General features: G+C 38.8%; 1 protein-coding gene across 2 annotated transcripts in view; it reads left to right on the plus strand.

Annotated features, from left to right (window-relative positions):
* The window catches only part of pard6gb (par-6 family cell polarity regulator gamma b), a 41,880-nt gene extending 26,376 nt beyond the window's left edge, over window positions 1–15,504 (plus strand). The window contains exons 3-4 of one of the 2 annotated variants that reach the window (XR_013821935.1): window positions 12,622–14,277; window positions 14,328–15,504. Coding sequence is in view for 1 of the 2 variants with exons in the window: in XM_079877894.1 (XP_079734020.1) it covers window positions 12,622–13,631 (1,010 nt within the window). In the remaining variant the exon portion in view is untranslated. Of the gene's footprint in view, window positions 1–12,621 lie in introns of both variants that reach the window. The other variant, XM_079877894.1, reaches the window with a different exon arrangement.
* Window positions 15,505–15,791: the final 287 nt, after the last annotated feature.

Here is a 15,791-nt window from a genome sequence, read left to right on the forward strand (position 1 = left end):
AAGAGTTGAAGATCTTAACTAAAAGATTCTAGGTTTGTTGCCCCACCAGGACAATCCATTCCAATGTGTCATTACCACCGTGCCCTTTGCAATGTTCTTAAACACAGGTAGGTGATTGTCCTGGTAACAATTTAGTGTCTGCTAAATGACTACTTACTAAGTCAAATCAGAAGGTCACAGTAAACAACCTGTGACTAGGGAACAGTACACATCCTACTGAAATTCCTTATGGAAAAACAAAGACAGGGACCCGATAAGGTGGTCCCGGAAAACCTGTATTCCCTCTATTCCAGTGGATGAGTAACAGCTAGTGACCAGTCACTCAACAGTAAAAGAGTAAAGGCCTCGATAAACTTCAGGTGAAGTCAAAGAACGAACTGGTGTGACGTCATTTTGAACAAAATTAGGCCCAAACAAAGTTGTCTTGCAGTTTATTTCTGGAGTTTATTTCTGCTGCCTTTGACATTGAAATCTTCTCTGATTAATTTCTTCTGTTCAGTCCGTCGAGGTCAGGCGCGAGTGAAGCATGAACACACTGGAAAGCTGCTTTAAATTGAGAAATTAAATGACACTCGCACTGTTTTTTCATGTTAAATAATGTTAAAAGCGCGAGACGCAAGAAAAAAAGTGCAAGGTCTAGAGATGTCTTTTTTAAAAAAACTTTTTTTTAGCACCCTAAGTGAAGAACAAAAATAAACTTTGCTGTGAGTATATTGGGGCCCCTTTTCCACGAATTTCTGGACCTACAACCTTCTGGTAACCAGCAAAGATCTGTGAAACAACTGTGCCACATCACCCCCTGATTTCAGCTGCAAACCTTATCATCTCCATTTCTGTCTAATAAATTAGCTGAATCTCTGAGCCAGCGGTACACACAAGGTCATGAGAACTGCAGGAGTGACCCTGCCACCCAGCTCATTTAGGTGGACTTAATTACAAAGAAGACTCTACACCCCCACAGTTACACAGACACACCCTGTTAGTGAGAGGGCTGTTTATGGATCGTTCACAGAACGGGCGTGCTCCTGCCTCTTATGTTTTTGGGAGGCTGAGGGCCAAATGTATATTAATTTCTGACCGCACCGTCTGGCTACGCATCCCACACACAGCAGTTGCCTCAGATCCCCCCCTTCCCTCCGTCACCCTCTACCTCCCTCTGTCCATTCCTGCATGCATGGGATGAAATGGCTGGAATACTCCCCATCTTCCTGTTGTCTGTGTAAGAAGAGCACACATGAATCTTGAGTGAGTTCACAGAAGTTCACGTGGACTATACTGTCATCCATTTTTGCAAAGTTTAGTAAGATTAGGATCTCTATGTTTCTGCTTTTAAAGGATTAGTTCACCCCAAAATAAGTTCTGTCATCATTTACTCACCCTCATATGATTCCAAAACTATCTGGCTTTATTTAATATATATGCTCACTTTTAGATACACTCATAGTTAAGCTTTGAATAGGACACCAAAAGCACCATAAAAGCATCATAAAGTCTTGTGCACTATATCCCAAATCTGTTCATGTCATAAGATATGATTTGTGTGACGAGCAGATTAAAAGTAAGTTATTAAACACTGATGATTTTTGCTTTTAGTGGGCTGTTTATCATTGCGAACAGATTGAGTCAGTAAGTTGAGTTTGAGAAGTGGATAATTTCGCCTTGTGAAGTAATCATTCAGGCAGGGTTTTAAACTGGATCAACTGATTCATTGAATAGACTGCCATTGGAACTTGGAATCGAGAATTGTCCAATTTTACTGGTATTTGAAATGTTGGTGTCATAACCTTATTTATTTGAATACAAGTTTACATGGGTCAAAAATAATGAAAACTGTTTACTTTTTTGTGGTGGGGCCACAAAGTAAAAATGTAACCACTGGCCTATCCGGCCAGTAGAAAAAAATCCTAAGCGTTGAGGCATGAATTATGGTTTTAATCATCAATGTGCCAATGAAATCTGGTGCAAAAATGTGGAATCATCACAATATTTATGTAAGAATTTTGTGCGAGTTCACATATGACATGAAGTCCTATTCAGTATTCAGAAACTTGGCCCGCTATGATTACAAATGTATGGTTTAGCCAGTCATAACAGGTCATTTACATAGTCTTAAAGGTACAGTAAAAATATAATTCGAAAATTCAGATAGAGGGTGGAAAATGGTCACGTAAGAAACCTTGACTAAAAGCCTGTTCATACTTAGACAAATGTTCACTATGAAATTTGGTGCAATAAACCTTTTAATTTGAATGAACGGCTATTAATACGTCTGTTCAGACTGACAAACATTTGCATGCAGTCAATGACAGATTTTTTCTGTGAAAAAAGCTAATCAACTAAAAGAAAGTTGTGCTTTTGGTCAAAAGAAACAGTGAATAGGAACCAGCTTTTATCTCTGTACTCTTCTATTTGGTGTTGTTTGGTAAGCACCATAGTGAAGACAAAAATCTGAACAGCTGTTAAATATATGAATATATATGAATACTGTTTGACTTCCTTTATTCTTCATGATAAGTGTGTGTCAGAAATGAAAAGTTGAGTCTCTTTTTTTTTTTTTTTTTGCTTTGGTCTGAACAGACTAACTGAATACAAAAATCATGCAGAATATTTTATTTTGGTGTGAACAGGCTTTAACAGGTTAATGTTACAAAAATGTAGACTGGCCTCTTAAAGTTTTCACTGCTAATTTTCTCTCATTATATTGTTAACATTACGCGCATCAAAAAGTAAACACACTTGACCGCTGATAGATTTACTGCAGCCTTTAGCGGTCACGTGAGAGCCTAAGTTGGCTCAGGAGACAACTTAATCTGTCATCTCTTTTACATAGCCTATATGAATGCATACAAAGTCAAACATATGACAGCTTAAAGAACGCAGTTTAAATTGGCTTTGTCTGTATGTGTCATGCTTCACAGGCAGTATCCCTCATGTGAGCAAACAAGGGAAATGAATATGAACTCTTTGTTTTGTGTTTTGGTTTGTCTTTTTTTTGTGTGTAGGGGGATGGGGAATGGCTTTTTGAAAATCCTACTTAAATCCTTTCAGCTGTAGTGGTTGGACAGACCACATTCCTCATGCCTTTCCTGCCGCTTTCATTGCAGTCTATTGTTTAAGCTGTCGTACAATATATAATTCTGAAATCATACTGGCCTATTAGTGGTTTGCAGTTGGGTTTCTGTAAGCCAATTTGGCTTAAGCATGCTAAAAGTGGGGTGCGGGGGTGGACGCATTGTGGACGTTCATTTAAAAAAACAATTAGACTCTGTGAATGGTGGGGCACCAATGGAAGCCACATATATAGGTCAGAGACCTTTAAAACAATGAGCTCCCCCTCACTGTGAGGGCACCTTACAAATAATGGCACTGGAGCAGAGGCGTTATCTCATTGGTTGCTGGGAACTGTCATTTAGGTTGATCTGATTGGCTTGGTCCCAGTTCCACTCTCAACTGCTGACAACCAAATGTGACGAGGGAGGTATCCCCCCCTCCCTCATGTTTACATTGCACTGATGTTTACATTGTAATTCCCCTAGAAACATCACTGCATCAGGGCTCATACATCTTAATTTCAACATGCTCGGATTTGGGACATAATAATTACTACTACATAATGCAGTATGCACACTGGGACACTGCACTGGTTTCAGTACTTGTATAGAGTGGTGCAGGACATCATCACTTTGTAGGCCAAAATGCAGAAGCGAGTTAGCATTCTTAGCACATCCGGTTCAATCATCCCGAAGTCAATGGTTTTTTTTTGAATGGGGGTTTGGTTAAAAGGCTGAAATAAGGAATGTGGAGAACACAAGCTCAAGACACTTTCACGTTTTATTCCATGACACAAAATACATCAATATTACCCCGCTCGTGATTTTTTTTTTTTAAGCTGTTACGTGCTTTGAAAAAGGCGGTTGCTAACAAGTGGCTAAATTGGACTACAGATGCTGTCAAGGAGATTAAACATCATTACGCCGAAAAGATAAACTCAGTCTGCTTTTACAGCATTGTTTATGCTTATAATTGTGCTCTTACAAACTATTCTAACATTCTGGGAAAATATTTTTAGATAACTGATGGTGACGTTGAATTTGTGGGGCCATGGTGTAGTTCGTTTATAGCCTACCTTTAGCTTTTTACTTCTGGCAACTGCATTTAGGCTTCAAAATTCATAAGTTGTTCATCTGTGATTTATTATCTTGATGGAAAAAATAAAGTATCATAAACTTTTGTTGATCACAAAGTTTGTTTTTAGCGATAATCCAAAAGCCTCTTGGAAAATCCTATTGGGTTTTTTGTCGAGGGAACCAGTGTGATGCTGACTGACGGTTGGCCTACAAAAGTATGTCACACCTGCACCACTCTATTATCTGCCTTAATGAGAAATCAGAGAAGAAGAAAAAGACAAAATCCTGCTTGGCCTTTACAAATAGGATCCATGGATGGAGGTCTTTTCTGTTTGGCCACTGAGTCTGAAATACTTAGCCAAATCTGTTGGTTGTTGCTTGCCAATTAGCAGTGACTTTTATCTGAAGTTACTTTACAGTCCACTGACTAGAGGGGCAGCGAAGTAACAAAGTAACCTTAGGTTAAGTGGTTTGTGTAAGGGCACAATAACAACTGAGCACAATTGTGATGCTAGTAATTCTTTCTTGTGATAGAACCTGCATCTTTAACCATCTGCCTTTCATCTAATGACTTTGATTCAGTGTGTAACTCCTTAGAAGATAAGATTAAGTTGCCCAGCTTTGAAAACAAAACAGATTAATGTATCTGTAGAAATCTGTGGGCCACCTGCAAATCTCTGCTGCCATGCAGTTCAGGAGTTCAGCTGTGAATGTGGTAGAAGCCAGTTAAACCAGATGCAGTTCAGGCTGAAAAATTGACAGCTTGAAGCATTTGATAGGACCTTTGGCTGAATCTGCTGTATCAAAATTCTGGCCATGACGTGTCATTATATTTTTATCATAGAACATGAAATGCAATTTTACGCTTATGTTTCTTAGTTCATATGTTTGTGCTCTTATTTCAAAATATTAGATAAGATCACTTTCTGATAGTATCTTGCTTTTAATGCATTTGTAGCTTATCCGTGTGAGCTATTGAGTGTGTGTTACGTGTTATACGTGAGGGTCATCACGGCAAACAGAGGCAGCGGAGTGAGGTGGAATCTGAGATCTTGGCACACAATTTCAGCAGGTCTGATTCAGGAAGTGGGTTGTGAAAGGGAGTGTGTTGAGTACAGGTGTGGAAGACCAGCCTGAACCTGCCCAGACCTTGAGAAGACTCTCTCAATAACAGCAGGGAGAAAGAGGCTCGTCCTGACAAGAGACAATGCATGACTGCCTCATGTGGCCAACACTCCTGGCACCAGCCATAAATCTATTTTATGTAGTTGTACTTTTTAAAAACTCTTGTTGTTGAATCTTTTACTTATTAGACTCCTGATAATTTACCTGCAAGTCTGTTTTTGTGTGGGAATGTGACTCAGGACCCTCACCAAAAGTAAACATGATTCTTCCAAGAGTTTTAACTTGCGCTGAGTTGCAGTATGTTCTAATTATTTATGTGAAGAGTGCAGCATCATTTTCAATCATAAACCGCAGTATAATTCAAAGCTTAGACTCTGCAGAAGAGCAAATCGCAGTTTAAGCATTTTTTTGCTGTGGTTTGGAATCATTTTCATTGTTGGTTTCGCAACATTGTTTTTTGCCTTGCATTGCGAATAGTTCATCTTTAATGGAAGATGATACAGTATAGCTATGTAGTTACTGTTTCCAAACCAACATATCCTTTTTCTTCTGTATTTTCCATTGTTTCAGCTTTTTTTAATGTTTAAAATTTGGTTGTTATTACGAATGTGCAAAAGTTATAAGTACTTGCAAAACGTGTGGCTATTTAAAAAAAAATCTATAACCTCTAATCATAGTCCAGTAAAAGTTTATTTTTATTTTCATTTTTAATATTGTAGCAACGCTTTGCGGATTGCCAGCACCAGCAGAATGTACAAAATCTTTAAAAAAAAGTTATACAATAATTGCAGTATATGTGATATTTGAGTGATTGACAAGGCTACTATACACTTATGGGTAATTATTCTGTAATATGATGTATTTCAGAGTGAAACAGGATCTTCAATGAAAATTCAGGATGCACTTGGCTGAAAACTGAAGCCGAAAATTGTTTTTATTTATTTATTTTTTAATAATTTTTTTGTGTAATTGTATTCATATCTGACTTTTTAATTAATTGCTTGAATTTTATATAAATAACAAAATTAAATTGTTTGGAAAATGAAAATAAACTTAAAAGAAAAATAATTAATTAATCACATTTATTTAATAATCAACACTCAAATAAAACAGCGAGGGATTAAAGACCGTATGAAGTTTTTTTCACGCATCAACAGAGAACCGCATAGACTAAAAGATCGATCTTTAGATTTAAGAATCCCTATTATTATCGATTAAAATTGAGAAATCAATATTGTCACAGAGTCCAAACAGCTGACACGTTTAACTGCTGTAGTTTGTCCACATTGTGAGCACAAAATAAATGCTGAACAGTAAAAAAATTATCGCTAATTAAACCACTATTTCAGTCAAATATTTAGTCCCTTCAAAACACTTCCTTGTAGTTTAGCTTGTTTTGGATGCTCTGAAACTTTTCACCCCATTTATCTGATTAGCCTAGTTTTTCTTTCCTCCACAAACAGGTTTAAAGGGACAGATTGCGAGTGCCATTTAACACCTTAATCCTCTCTCATTCCTGCACCCCCTCTAAACTCGTTGCTGTTTGGTGTCACCCATGACAGTGAGAGATTAGAGAGCAGATCTGGAACGTCTCACTTAGCAGCTTGTTTGGGGGTTGGGGATCATCTCAAAAGCAGGATGATGTCAGAGCCAGATGAGGACTCACCCCCTCATCACTGATGACTCAAACTCACCGCTTGACCTCTGTGAGCACCGCAGAAGTACGGTGTAGCAGATAGCAAATTAGTGGATTAAAGGGAGTAAAAGGAGGATATCATTGCGCCTTCCACTTGCACTGCATCTGCATACTGTTTTTTTTTTTTTTTTTAGTTTTTTTTGTTGCATGATTTGTGAAATTAAGTTCTTTTAAGTGTCGCCTTACCACAGTAAAGTGATATGAAATAATATAAGACTTAGATTTTATAAAAATAAAAAAAAATGGTGAAACGATGCTAGGGTGTTGTGGGGCATTGCCAGGCAGTTTCTGTGGTGTTCTGAGTGGAGTCTTAGTTGCCAAAACAAAAGCATCACCACCCCCTCGCAAAAGTATCTTTTTATGCAAATGGCTTGGGGTCCCTCTTTCAATCTAAGTCTATGGCAATTTTTTTGGCCTGTTTTAGTTTAATAATTGCTATGTAATAGTGACATTTTTTATTTTTTATTTTTTTTTTAGAATTGCATATCAGTAATTATATTAACTTATCAGTGGCAAATCTCTCAGGCAATTTTCATTATAAATCTTGCTGGATGTCTTCCAAATTCAGTTTTTATTTCTTATATTACCTGTTTTCTTCTTGATTGATTTATTTCAGCTAATCATAACTATTCCCTTGCTTGTCTTGGCAACAGATGGTGACAGAACACAAGGTTTACACTGTCAAGCATAGTAGTAATCTATTTCTCTTTTCTTACCGCCTTTAGGGTCACACCAGCATCAGGCTGCACAAGCTTTGATCCTGGTATCAGGTCCAGAGACCCCAGCAAAAGCTAGTATGGTTTGCTTACAGTCTTAATAGTTTCTACATTTTTCTTTGTTCATCAGGACTGAAACTGGTCAGTTTCCTCTTGCTCATGTGAATGAGGTCATAAAAGCACCACGACATGCACCATAGCGCGATGAGGGCAGTCAGTGCATCCTGAACCATGTTCTGCTTCCTGACAGTCATCCTCAGTTCCCCACGTCTTTTCCATTCTTGTCTTTTTTTGTCAGCTCCGCACACACTTCATAACCGAAACATTGACTTTCAGCCTCAGAGCTTTGTGTGATTTCTTTTAATAATCTTTATTTAAATTTCTGTGGACTGTATGTACTGGCAGCTGCAGTAATTATGTAATGTAAAGAAAGGACATGCTTAGTTAGGTTGGGCCTAAAGGACTCTTGGCATTCATGTCCTAAACTTGGCCACACTTGCAGAACATATGGGGGGTGGAGAACAAGGTTAAATACTAAGCATATGTTTTCAGGTAGAGATGGCTTATGTGTAAAGCTGCATTGAGAAGCATGTGAATGGCACAGTAGAAGTACTACCTGTATTTGAGCTGAAATCCTGCCCAGACCAGGGTAGAGTTGGTGGAATGTCTAAAATAACTTTTGTAGTTTGTCTACCTGTTAAAAGCAGTCCTTATGCAACATTGCAAAAAGATGGCAAGAGAGTTTAATCTCCAGACACAAGTCTCCACCCTTCACCGCTGCTGTTAACTTCTCCCAGATGTGTTTGCCAGTGCACTGTGGGTAACATGAGTTAAAACCCATAGGGGTGTGTAGGAGCCTGCATAGAGAGCTCTGCTGAGTGTGCACTAGTGAAGGAGGGGCTTCCTCCTTTAATCTCTCTCAGGGCTACAGAGAGAAGCCAAAAGCCATCGCTCCATTCAGCCAGGGAAATTTGAGTGCGACAGTTTAAAGCAAACACAGACGGACTCTCCCAGGGGGCTCTGTCTGAGAGGACATTACCCTGATCCTGCACTGCGGTGAACCCTCGGGTACCTGTGTCTGCTTTATATGTATATGATCGGATAATATATGCAATTCACACTAGAGTTCCCGAGTTCACCGGGCATGTAGTTTTGGTGATGTTATGGAAATCAACATTCTGTTTGTCTGGGTGCTATATAGGCTCTCTAGCACGGTATTGTTATGCACAATTGCTTTAGTGCTACCTGCCACTCAATGCTAATGCACATCATTTTATTCACTCATGTCATCGGCAGATGACTCCTACCAAGAGCATTATTCAGCAGCAATGCAAATAATAGACCCCAGACAGGAATTTGTGCAGGGTGTCATGGAAATAGGAATGAGAATCGAATTGGCAGTTTCTCCAGAACAAACAGTAGGAAATGCAGGAGAAAATGGGAAAATAAACCCTGTTGGGTGGCATAATGATTGGCCATAAAACTCTTTTGAGGCCTGCTTTTATGAGCGTTTGTAAAAATCCAAAAGAACTTGAAAAATACCCTTTCAGTGTGGAAGTTAACGAGAGGTGGGGCAACATAACAAAGCCCTGAGACCTCGCCCACTCCTCTTTCCCACACCCACCCATGGGTGACTGATGGGGACCATACCGCTTTACCGTCAACTGAAGAATTATGCTTCAAATATGTTGTAGGTCATCTCGGTTAAGTTGTGAAGCAACTTCTGCATTCCTAGTTGAGGGACTGTGGTGGAATGTGTAGGGTCTATTCCTTTCTGACCAGGCTCACCCACCACATCTCCAGTGACCTCTGCCCTGACTCTGGGGCCGAGCCCCTCCCTCAGGTGACTGCAGTGCCAGGGACAGCACTGAAGCGTTACTTCATTCACTTGAGCTGTCTATTTCTGATTGACAGCATATGAGAAATTCTTTCACTGGTTTCTTTGTGCTGAGTTAACTGTTTGCAGGCTTTGTTTACTTTATTTCTGACTTCATCTCAACAATTCTGTTATTTTAATGCATGCTTTGTTGTTTTCTGGTTGTGATTTTTATAGGTAAGGCTGAGTATCCTAGATATTCTGTTGTATTAACATTAGAATAGAATTTTAGAACTTTATTATACAAAAATGTATATAATTATCAATTATTTAGGTTTAATCTGTTATGGAATACTTTATTTTAAAATTGTTTTGGTGGAGCAAAGTTATGCAATAATAAAATGATAAAACAAGGGAGGACTGTCTCTCTTTCGCTGTGTGTGTGTGTGTGTGTGTGTGTGTGTGTGTGCGCCATTCACAGATGGTTTCGTTCTTAATTTAAAGGTCAAAATAGCTGTTGAGTAAAGTGTAGAATTATTATAAAAAATAAACTATAAATTAAGTGTTTCAGTTATTGTGCCTTCAAGCAGTCAGGCCATTTCCATCAAAATTAGGTGCTTTGTAGGCTGAGCTGCTTTAATCTAAATACTTTTTTTCTTGGTCTTTGCAACCTCAAGACAAATTAGGGTTTGGAAATCAATGTTTTCCAAAAAAATTGAGTTTTTTCTAAAAAGAAAAATAGTTTTGCCCTTGAGTTAGTATTGTGGATGTCCATAACCTCAAATTTCAAGAATCTGCCATTTAGTGCCTAAACCTTTTAAATAAATAAAAAGTTAATGTGGCTTGCTGTATTTGTACAAAAGTATGTATGGAATGATTTAGGCACATTGTTAATCACCATTAAATCACCATCCCTCTCTTTTATGAAAACTTCCATTTTAATAAAACTTTCTTGGGCAACATCGTTGCCTTCCTTGAACCTGTAGTCTTTGTTTTCTGTCTGGTAGGCACTGTGCCATTCACTTTCCCCTGGAAATGTCTGGAAACTGTCCTTTGATCACTGAGCTGAATTTATTTTCCCATCATGCATCAGTGCAGTGAGGATTACTCTGTCAGGAGTAGTTTAGGCTTGGTGACTTAGTGGCTTGCCCTCACTCTCAGTCCCTTTGGAGGTTCAATAATCCACACTGGGTCCATGCCGATACCAGTCTGGACTGGACACCAGGAATCAGAATGGAAAATCCAGTGGAGACTAGTTTCTGCCAGGCAAAACAAAAAAAAAAATCTAGTGCTATAGCTCCAACTCCCAGGCTCCAGACTTCAGGTTTAACTTATGCGCTTTTATCTTTGCTTACTCACAAAGTAAGTCCTCCATTAGTCCCTAAGTTTCTACATGTTCTGCTAGGTGTTCATAGTTTTTCTCAGAAGAAGACAGTTGAGGGTGTACATTTGGAGAGAACGGTACCCTTCTTAATGAAGGCCAGAAGCAGAAACACTTCAATGTGTTTCCTATCAAGAGACTTGCAGTTGTGGCTAAAATTCCAGGACATAATAAAAGTCTGTCTGGACTCAATCAAAATAATCAGGCCGCCAAAGAGCCAAACTAACAACTGCGTCTGGATGCTTTTGATGAACATTCGGAAGCTTTGTGTAAGCATTTTTAAAAATTGATTTTAGAGTAATTGAACAGAAGGTGGGCATTTTCTTGCCTGTCTTTCTTGAGAACTCATGCTGGTAAGTCAGATAAACTTGCACTGGAAACTATGCCTTATGTCCAAAGCGAACAGTCCAGGTGTGGTTGATGGCTGTCTGATGTAGCACAGAGAGGATGTTGTTGGATTAAGTTATGTTAGTGTTTAAATAGAAGCCTTATTAAAACACTGTAACTTGGTAAGCATGTCCTTTGTCTTATGGGACATTTCAATATTGCACTTCTGTTTTAAGATGTGTTGTCTTTTTCAGTAGGACTTTGAAGAAGACCTTGTGATCACACTTGATCTCTTAATCTATGTGCTTAAGTATTATGCTGTTCTTACCACACTTGTTGGCGTATATCAGATAATGCAGATAACTTCATCTCTGATAAATACCTTCAACAGAGACCTTTGTGTTCTGTCAGTAGTTAAGGTTACATTTTTGTAATGATGCGATAAGGTGGCCTCATGTTTTGGTTTAGCATGCTAGAAAAATCATGTTACACCATAATACATGGAGTATCTGAGGGATATAAACCGCCCAGCAGGTCTGATTAGATTTGCATGCTTGTCCTCATCCACAACTTCATATGAAGCTTTACCTTTTAACAGTACTAAGGCTGAAGTTTATCACACTAATCTCAGCTTCCTTTACCACAGGGGTGTACAAACCTACTCCAGGAGAGCCATTGTCCTGCAAAGTTTAGCTCCAACCCCATTTAAACACACCTGAATCAGCTAATCAGTGTCTCACTTAGGCATACTAGAAACTTCCAGGCAGGTGTGTTTAGGCAAGTTGGAGCTAAACTTTGCAGGACAGTGGCCCTCCAGGACTGACTTTGGACACCCCTGCTTTACCGTGTTGATGTACATATCCATATTTTTGGCTTAAAGGGATAGTTCACCCAAAAATGAAAATTCTATCATCAGTTACTCACCCTCATGTCGTTCCAAACCCGCAAGACTTAGGCCTACTTTCATCTTTGGAAAACAAATTAAGATATTTTTGATCAAATCTGTGAGATTTCTATCCCTCCATTGACGGCTATGCAACTACTACCTTGATGCTTCAAAAAGTTCAAAACGATATTGTAAAACTAATCCATATGGATTGAGGTGTTTAGGCCAAATTTTCTGTAGAGACATTTAGGCTTTTTATTCACATAAAAACATTGATCAGCAAACATAGACAGAAGCTCAGATTTCATTAAAAATATCTCCATTTGTGTTCCGAAGATGAACGAAAGTCTTGCGGGTTTGGAACGTCATGAGGGTGAGTAAACGATGACAAAATGTTCATTTTTGGGTGAACTATCCCTTTATGGAAATGGTCCTTCTTTGTACTTATGAGACATGTTATGTCACTAGATTCAGTTGTAATGAATCATAATTTGCATCTTTAATGAACTTAAGCATTAATAGTCATCATTTTCGTTTACTCTTGCAGAAGAGGTTGACTACAGCAACTTCGGCACCAGCACTCTGACTCGGAAAAAGAAGGCAGTGGTCACTCTTCGAAATGACCTGAACCGCAAACGGCCCCACATCCGCATTGGCATGCCTCAAGATTTCCGTCCTGTATCGTCCATTATTGATGTGGACATCCTTCCTGAATCTCACCGAAGAGTGCGGCTCTACCGGCACGGCTCGGACAAGCCCCTTGGATTCTACATCCGTGATGGCACCAGTGTTCGTGTTACACCCCACGGCTTGGAAAAGGTCCCGGGTATCTTCATTTCCCGTCTGGTGCCTGGAGGCCTGGCCGAGAGTACGGGCCTGCTGGCCGTCAATGATGAGGTCCTGGAAGTCAATGGTATTGAGGTGACAGGAAAGACATTGGACCAGGTGACTGACATGATGATCGCAAACAGCCACAACCTTATTGTGACCGTGAAGCCAGTGAACCAGCGCAACAATGTGGTGCGCAGCAGTCGTATCTCGGGCAGCTCGGGTCAGTCATCCGACAGCAGCGGTTCGGTGGGATACCCCGCCATCACCGCTCCCACCGGTGCCACTGCCATCTCTCATGGCTACAGCCCAGAAGATCTGGAGAGTGATGAGGAGTCAGACATCGTAATTGAGAGCAACATCAAGCGGCCATCACGACGCTCCAATGCCTCAGTGGCTTCAACCGCATCCCGGTCCCAGACACAAACAACCATTGTAACCCCACCCAGCCCCCCTACACGACCCCAAACGAGACCTCCATCCACTGTGTCCACGGCCTCTTTCCACTCTCAACCGAGCTTTAATGGCACAGTGCACAATAGTTTGAGTTACAAGTTGCACAAGGACCTTACCCTCCAAAACAACCCCTACCACAGCAGCAACCCCGTTATGCGGGAAAGCAATGGCAGCCTACACAAAATCCTCAGTAGCCTGAGGACAGACCCCCGTCACAGCCTGGCTTTACCTAGAGGAGGGGTTGAGGAGGATGGCACAGTCATCACTTTATAATACAGTCACATATAAAATCCAGACCACCCAGAGACTCGGCTTTTCAGCCTGGGACATCAGACTCAACTTTGAACCTCACCAAACTTTAAGGGTTTTGTAAAATGACTAATTTAACAGAAACAATATCTGGAATTTTACTCTTTTAAGTGTTTTTTTTTTTTTTTTTTTCTTCCATGTGTTGTAATGTCTTATGTAAAAAAAATGTGTCCAGTGGTATGTCTCTTTTTCCAAGCAGAGACACGTTTTATTTTGTCTATCAGTGTTTCTCAGTTCTTGTTTAGAGGTTAATTTTAATCATGTTATCTAAATGTGTCTTGGGACCAGAAATTGGGTTTAGACCTGTGTGTGTGTACTGTTGTCTTCTGTTTACGGTTTGTACCTGAAAACAAACATTTGTTCCTGGTATAATGAAAAAGCTGATTATATTATGCAAATGCCAAAATGAATTTACTCTTCATCAGCAACCCCCTTTTTTTTTTTTTTTTTGCCCTGTCTAATTAAGTTAATAACTGAATAGAATTAATTATCATTATTATTAACTTTTAGTAATGAATGTCTGCTGTATGTTTAATACCTTTATATGCAGTAATTCACAATTTGGCGGATTCCCTCAGAATGTTTGTTTCTGAATATTTAAATATCACTTGTGTCAGCATTACGAAAGGCTTTTTGGAAATTGTGGATGTTTTTATTTAGACAAGAAACATAAAACTTAAACTTAAAACATCACTTTTTTGAGACATTTACTACTACAGAATGTTGATTTTGGCCCTGTGGGATTTAATTTGAATTTGTTTCTGGTTTATTTGACTGCAGTGGAGTGTAATTGGTCATCACATATAGGTATTTCACACTTGTATGTTCTCTTGAAGCCCTCTTGACTTCAGGAGACCAGTGGAATGTAAGTTGGTTCCCTCTGTTTTATTCTGTACACATATTTGCTGTCACCTCACTGTTAATGAACCCTCACCTCTGACCTCCACTCAAATCGCCACAGCTGAACAGACTGCTGTCTCATACTAGTCATATCCTTAATGGCTTTAATGTTAATGCTGCCACTGAGCATACAGTCTAAGCTAACTTCAGGTATAAAATTAAGTCTTATATAATTTTTTTTAATATTGGGAACACACCAGTTCATTCTTAATTTTTTTTTTTTTATAGAGAGAGAGTCTGTGGAATACATTTGTATATAATTTAAAACCACTGTGGATGTACCTTCCTTTTGCTTTTAGGTTGACTGCATTGTATTTGTCTTCTTAAACAAAGACTTGCCTTCATATCCACCATTTTTGTGCCTTACTGCCCCTCCTACAGACATAGTTCACTCAAACAGGCTAAGTATTTGGATCTGACCACTGGAAATATTTTCATTTTGGTAAAAGCAAGGGCATGGTATAACATGTGTGAGTCAAAATACATTTGTTCTGTGTCGCCATCTGTTGGTCACTGCCTGAACTGCGTCTATTTAGCTAAGAATCACTTTATATTTTGCATTAATTATTTGCCATTCGTATTATTGTTGTTGTCTTGGATCATCTGTATGTCTGTGTATCATCAACACTGAATAAATTTAACAGAAATTCAAAACAGGATGAGCTAAAAATGAGATTACTTTAAAATAAAATTAAAATAAAAAGTATGACAGATTGTGTCTTCGGTCAGTCGTGTTAGGACAGTTTCAGAGTGCCGGTTATTATAGACCAACATTTCAATGTCTAAATATATTAGCCAGGCAGTCAAACCACACTTAAAATGGTAGTTACAATACAAAATACATGTAAATAATGTCTATATGGTTTTTACTGATGTCAGTCCTTTTTTTTTTTTTTTTTTTTTTTTTTTTTTGTTTAATAAAATAAAATTGAGATGGACAAAACACATTCTATAGTGTTCTTTACATTCATAGTTTTTGTTAAGATCAACGACCAGGCTTAAGATTGCATTGCACAGCAATTTCCTGGATCGTTCATGAACCCTTTTTTTTTTATTTTATTTTTTTTTAATAATTTTAAATATCATTGGGAAGGAAACGCTATCTGTCTTTCTGTCTGATTTATTGTCGTGTCAAATATTTACCATTTTTAAAGTCATCTATACGTTTGAGTCTGCTTTGACCGTTTATATACTGTCTATGGCATAGATATGATGTCTATGGTC

Source organism: Squalius cephalus, assembly GCF_949319135.1.
Source record: "Squalius cephalus genome assembly, chromosome: 8".
Classification (NCBI taxonomy): Eukaryota; Metazoa; Chordata; class Actinopteri; order Cypriniformes; family Leuciscidae; genus Squalius; species Squalius cephalus.